At 35.5% G+C, this 6,704-nt stretch overlaps 1 protein-coding gene across 1 annotated transcript; it reads left to right on the forward strand.

Annotated features, from left to right (window-relative positions):
* The first annotated feature begins 2,568 nt into the window (after positions 1-2,568).
* On the forward strand, positions 2,569-6,320 carry LOC120423166 (uncharacterized). Its single transcript, XM_039586847.2, has 3 exons — positions 2,569-3,076; positions 4,827-4,858; positions 5,286-6,320. Exons 1-3 carry the CDS (start codon positions 2,918-2,920, stop codon positions 5,911-5,913), a joined length of 819 nt encoding a protein of 272 aa, XP_039442781.1. The 5' UTR covers positions 2,569-2,917; the 3' UTR covers positions 5,914-6,320.
* Positions 6,321-6,704: the final 384 nt, after the last annotated feature.

Genomic DNA, 6,704 nt, shown 5'->3' on the forward strand with positions numbered 1-6,704 from the left:
GTGACCGATTCCGGATTTCTTTGTAGATTCTGAAAATAGAGATTTGTCCGGTTCTTTTGAGGGGTGAACGAACTTATTTGGTCAAAAGATGCCAAAGATACAGCATTTTTAATGTTTTTTCGGTATCTCGCATCAGACGTTCGGACTGTAAGGGTTATGCAAATGGACAAAGGACAGCTCAGTATTAAAGTAATTTGTTGATCTGGAATCAATTACATAAACCAAAATTATAAATTATGTGAAACTTGCAGCTAAACTAGATGTATGTTGAATTTTGTCAAAAGGAGGTAAATTACTTAAAAGTCTGGCCAGATATGCCTAAAAATGGTTTTCAGCGTCATCAATGAGCTTGATTTTGAAAATGCTGAATTTTGATACCCATATTGCCACGCCAATAAATTTCTTGAAAATACTCTGTAATTGGGGATATTCCGGGTTCCACCGGAGAACCTGGAAACGGTCCCAAAGTGGCCAGATCTTTCCAATATGTTATTGGATATTGTAATAGTACTGTAACTTGCATTATGACAAAATTTTAAACAGATTGTCATTCAACATTCGATCCAACATGCAAAACAACTAGAAAATAGAGGGCTGATAAAAAGTTGCCTAGTTGGTTTTGGGAATAACTTAGGGTTAGTGCCTCTGTTCTTGACTTGAATTTTGAAAATTCGTCCACAGGGAGCCGAGATACAGCTGTTTGAAGTTGGACTTCGCCTTTTTTCGCTTGCATGGTAGTTTAGGTGTTAAAGAACATTGAAATATTTAAGTCACAGGAAAAATGAAATTTGTCATTTTGAAAATCTTATTGAAAATTGAAAAAAAGACTTTTTGGTGTAGCTTCGCTACACGGAGAAAAAAGGGTTCCCAAAATCGTGAACAAACGTTCATGAAAATGGGAACCACGAACAAAGTGTTCAAATCTCATGGTACGATTTTGAAAAACGTACCATGGCATTTGAACACTTTGTTCGTAGTTCCCATTTTCGTGAACGCTTGTTCACAATTTTGGGAACTCTTTTTTCTCCGTGTAGGAATCGGTCAAATTTGAAAACTGTTGCACTCATTTTGATGTCCGGGATCCGTTTTGATAAAAGTTTCATGGGTTGTTCTGAACATTTGACTGAAATTTGCGTCATTTCCATGCAGGGGAACTCATCGGCCTAGGGGTTTAAAATGTTTGACCACAGAGTAACTCTGTGGTTTGACCATGTATGATAACCGGTATATTCTCTTCTGATATTCCATTTTCCAAAAAATTAGGCTTAGTGAAATATTTAAGTTTCAGTGAAATAGTAATTTTCTGCATTTTTTTCGATTTTTCTGGAACAAAATGGCACTTTATGAATAAAAATATTCATTTTCTGTGATCAAAATAGGTATCGTCATTTGTACTAAAGTTCACCGATTTTTATAGATAGTAAAAAAATTAAAAACCCTGGGCCGATGGATTCTCCAGGGTTTCCCTCAATGGATTTTGCTAAAATTTTGGCCATCGGCCTATTTTACCATGCAAATTTGACAATCAAATGTTTAGAACGATTCATGAAACTTGTAGAAAGACGAATGACCCTAATGTGCTATGTTTGTTTTAACATAAACAAATCGAAAACATAAAAGTACTACTGTGTGGTTCGATTTAATCTTTTCGACTCCCTCAGCTGTATCAATACAACTTACATCAGAAAAAAAAAATCAGAAAAAACTCTACATCTGCTCCCAGAGTCTAACTAAAACTAACACTCATTGGCAGTAGGGTGGCAATAAAAAAATCGACCTCAGGGATACCTTCTGATTCGATTCCTTAAGTAAAGTAAAGTTACTGTGAAAATTTTGAGCGAAATCGGTTACGGTTTAAGGGTCGCTTTTTATCGTTAAAGCTGGTGAAAACAATCGTTTCTTACAAAAACGTCTTCTTTAAATCGCTAATAACTCGTCAGGGTCAACTCAGATTGTGTTGTCGTAATAAATTTTAGCTCAATAATCTCTCACTTGACAATGATCCGACACATTTTACGCCACCTTTTGCTGTATTTATTAAATTTTTGCTTTCTCTATACATTTTTGCGGTTTTTCTTATAAATACAAAGTTCAACGATAAAAAGCGGGTCGTCGTATACCTTAACCGATTTGGCTCAAAATTTGCACAGTTACCTTTTTTTTACAAAAAGAATCATGAAAATTTTGGTTATATGTAAATAATGTAGAGTCGATTATTCCATGCCATTTATACTCAGAATTTATAACTTTATGTATTGGCAGGTAATTGAAGCGTTTACTGACAAATAAGCAAAGCAATCCACTTTTACGACCCCCGGGTCTTTTGTGGTCTCTGTTGCAAGTTTCTGCTCATTTCAGGCGTCCGAAGGTTATGTGTGGTGAGTCACCCAAAACCACTTTTACGCAAATGGACTGACGTTTTACTCCCCCATCCGATAGAAGGCCAGGAGGATAAGGCGGGAATCGAACCCGCGCCCCATTCGTTTACTGACATCAACTTCAAAAATGTCGAGTTGTAAAATGTATCAACCCATTTTGTACTTACTGATCAAAAATCACATAAGAGCAAAGAAAATTATATGAAAAGTTACAACAAATCATTTTGCGTAGATAGTGTTGTGTTTCAAAAATCAGTGTATATAAGTTTACAAAAATTGCTGCAAAACTTCCTGTTGTTTCCATACACAGCATTTTCCAATGTATCGTATGAAGGTGGATCCGCACTGCATTAATGTGTTAGTTTGTGCAGCTAAAGTTTACTCTCCCAGGGTGTTCTCTCACTTCCCACTGATTATCAGGCGGAGTTGCATCGAGTATTATTTGTTGCACAAAAGTACATAAAGAGAGGGATGAAAAACCACGTGCTAAGGATTCCAGTGCGCATTCGCAACCGAACGAAGGCACTTCTGGAGGAGAAATGAGTTTCCGAGCGAGATTCGTGCAAATCGAGATGTGTGCTGTCAGTTGCCAGCTTGCCAGCAATACGGTAGGACCTGTTTGGATTTTTCAACGGAGCAGACGAAACTATAACTCATCCGTGGGATTAGCGTCAAGCCTTTGTTTGTTTATATCTCAGGTATGTTATTTATGATGACACTGTGCTTTTCAAAGTTGAAAGGTGAGAATGTGAATATTCGGTGAAAAAATTGCGTTGTGGGTACCTTTATCCGAATAATACAGTTTTAGAAGAAAAGTATTTTTGAAGTATCATTTGTGAGTGTGTGTGCGTTAAAGTGTTCTATTTCAAATTTTGTTGAAAGGGAAATTGAATGCAATGGTTTTAAAATATATCAATAAAAGTGATTTTACGGAGCATATTTTTTTAAATATTTTTTAACTGTGTTTATAAAAGTCATATTGCACTATTTAGTACTTGTTTTGTCATTTTAGATCAATATATGGTTGCAAAATGCAAAGTAAATAAATAAAAACCCTTTTTACAAGTTTCAATTAAATGTGTTGCCACAGTCACAGCAAATGGAAAGTTGATGAAGCAGCTGCCAACCTGGATAAATAGACGAAAAAATTTATGAACTAGTTCAGAAAAGATTGATAAGTAACTTGTAATATTTTATATAAGAGCAATTCTCTACGAAATCGATATTTTTCTGAATTTTAATTTTTGTTTTTTTTTTTAAACCGACTGAAATTTTTTTGGTGCCTTCGGTATGCCCAAAGAAGCTATTTTGCATCATTAGTTTGTCCATATAATTTTCCATACAAATTGGTCCTATCTCAACAACTGAGGGTCGTATCAACAAAGTTCAGAAAAGAAAAATATAGAGAATTTTCTATGCTTTTCAAAAATATTTTTTTCAAAGGTTTGCCAACATGTGCACTTATTTTAAAACATGAAAAATTGCGACTATTTTCAAAAAAGTTACCTAAAAATGGCCTTAACTTGAAAACGGTGCATTTTATCAAAATTTCACTAAAGAACTTTTTGATTGCAAATTTGATTTTACATCGAAAAATGAAGTTGAAAATTTTTTGGGATCAATATTTCGATTTTTTGAAAAAATCAGTATTGATTAAAAAATTCATAACTCTGTCAAAGATTTTTTGCACAACCTGGAAATTTCTGAAAAGTTGGCATTTGATGTCCTCTTAAACATATAAAAAAAATAAAAATAAAAATAGTGTTTTTTTGCAAAATTAAGTTTTAGTGACAAAAAGTAAAATAAAAAATCATCAAAATTTTGTTTACCGTGTATCATTTTTTTTTAGTGTAGTCCATATCCATACCTACAACTTTGCCGAAGACACCAAATCGATCAAAAAATTCTTTCATAAGATACAGATTTTTGAATTTTCATACATAATTTTTGTATGAACAGCTGCCAAATTTGTATGGAAAATTATATAGACAAACTAATGATGCAAAATGGCTTCTTTGGGCATACCAAAGGCACCAAAAAAGTTTCGATCGGATTAAAAAATACAAAAAAATGACCGAAATCTGAGAGAACTGCTCATAAATAAAAAAATATATCTTAGTTCAATGGTTTCGAGGAACTTTAAAAAAAACTAAAAAAAAACGAAGTTGACTTTATAGCTGTCGGCCACCATTGCTAGTACCAACCACTAGTGTCTTCCTTTTATCTTCAAGGACTTCGCCGCCCTGGGCTTCTAAGTGTATGAAAGTATGGCACGGAGCGACGGCGCCGAATACCCATATTTACACAAAGAATTTTAGAGCGCCCGCCGCGGGATTCGAACCGGCGACCTCTGGATTGTGAGTCCAGCGCGCGGTCCGATTGATCCACACGGGCGGGACAAAAAAAAAAACTAAGGTGATTGTATTTTCATTCCTTATTTTCATGCAGACCCTGTTGGAGGTTTCTTTCGCCAAAAATTGGTAGGTATTCAGTTATGTTATTTACATCAAAAGGTCTACCGATGGAGAAGAAGATCAACAGTAATTTTTTAACTGATGGTAACATTTTTAATTAATTTTGGCGTTCTGAAATATAACCACTGCAACAATAAAATTAAATATTTAATAACACAATAACTGATTCAGTGACATTCCAGGAACATTTCAATAGTTTTAATAATAAATTGATTGAATAAATTTCGTTTCGATATGAATTTACCAGTGTTTTGTATGTGCATAACAGTCAAAAAAGGCATTTAGTTCCGATTGTCGAAAACGAAATTTATCGTTTTTTATTTAATAATACTACTTTTTTTAATCTTAACCTAATGCATGTATCGCATGTTTGCACGAAAAAACTGCAAAGTTGGCGATTGATATGTTTTGAACCGGTGATATCGTATTACAGTCCGGACGAAAATGACATTGATCTGTCGGATATTCACGCGCCACGTGGAGAAAGTGACGAACCGGAAACTTTGGATCTACGACAACAGTCATCGACCAGCATGAACAATCAACCCTTCGAGTTTAAAGTGGAGCAACCCTGCCGGAAGCGGTCTCGTGTAAATCCAGTGGACAACAATCCGTACTATCACCAGGATGACTTGGACAACTACCGCAAACGCCAGAAGCTTACGATGCAGCACTATTACGATGAGGCTTTTTCCGCTGTGGAGAAGAAGATGCGAAATCCGTTCCTGGACGAATCGATGATGAAGCCGATGGATTCGTTCGAAAATTACGGCCGAGCATCGCTGAACCCCATCAATTACACGCTGACGGCAGAGGCCATCAATCGGCGCATCCGAAGCACTTTGGGCTTGGAAGATGACCCCCAAATGAGCTTCGAAAGACAGAGACCACCCTCTTCGAGTGACGAATGCTGCACGGCTAATCCGGACTGGTTGGTGCGAAGGAATGCTTATGGGGAAAATCCGTTTACGATGACCACAACTTCACCCCACGTGGACGTGAAACCGCCATCATTTGCCCATGACGATAACAATAATGTGGATAAAAAACCATTTCAGTGAGGTATTTGAAAGATTTGTGGTTGAAAGGAGCTAGGACATAACAAAATACATTTGTGAGAGGATATTAAAAATGACATGTAATCAAAACAAAACATTCTGATATGATAAAAAAAGCATCTTGATGCATTTATGAATTTGAAACTCATTCGTAGTAATAGAATGTAAATCAGTGCCAACATGCAATGTTACAGTGTACACATCAGTTTATGGACAATTCGAATTGTGAAACTTAAAAAAGAGATGCTGAGAAGAAGTTAAGATATAAATAACTAGACTGATTAGATAATCTGTACGGATATGAAAATGATTGAAAGTAGTAGTGAATGAAATTCTATCCATCGTACTAACTCTAATGCCCTTGTACTGAAACGCGATAGAGTATGATTTTTAATAAAGGAAATAATAAACTGAAATGTGTAGTTTTGATTTTTCTTTCTTTTGACCTTATACATTTTAGTTAATCGCATTAAGGGGTTACCTACACATCATTTTAAATCGTTTTCTATTGTTACTCTTAAACAACTTAATAACATATTTAGAATTTCAATACCAAGGGCATGGTTTTGAAAAACATTCCCACGCACATACATTTGCGCAGAATTTGATTCTGAGTCGATATGTATAAATGAAGATGGTTCTAAGAGGTCTACCATTAGTGGGTGTGACGATTTTTACGGATTTTACCATTTCTCAGGTTCTCAATGAAACCAAGTTCTGTTAAAAGGGGACACCTCAAGAAGATAACTCGTTCCTAAAACAAATTCCCACTGACTGATTCCCACCGCCACTGA

Source organism: Culex pipiens, chromosome 2 (assembly GCF_016801865.2).
Source record: "Culex pipiens pallens isolate TS chromosome 2, TS_CPP_V2, whole genome shotgun sequence".
Classification (NCBI taxonomy): domain Eukaryota; kingdom Metazoa; phylum Arthropoda; class Insecta; order Diptera; family Culicidae; genus Culex; species Culex pipiens.

Bases quoted from the DNA above. Each gene is read 5' to 3' on its own strand.
- LOC120423166 (XM_039586847.2), top strand. From the start codon at position 2,918: ATGAGTTTCCGAGCGAGATTCGTGCAAATCGAGATGTGTGCTGTCAGT. The intron at 3,077-4,826 runs GTATGTTATTTA...ATTTTCATGCAG, and splicing joins TTTGTTTGTTTATATCTCAG to ACCCTGTTGGAGGTTTCTTT. The intron at 4,859-5,285 runs GTAGGTATTCAG...ATCGTATTACAG, and splicing joins GTTTCTTTCGCCAAAAATTG to TCCGGACGAAAATGACATTG.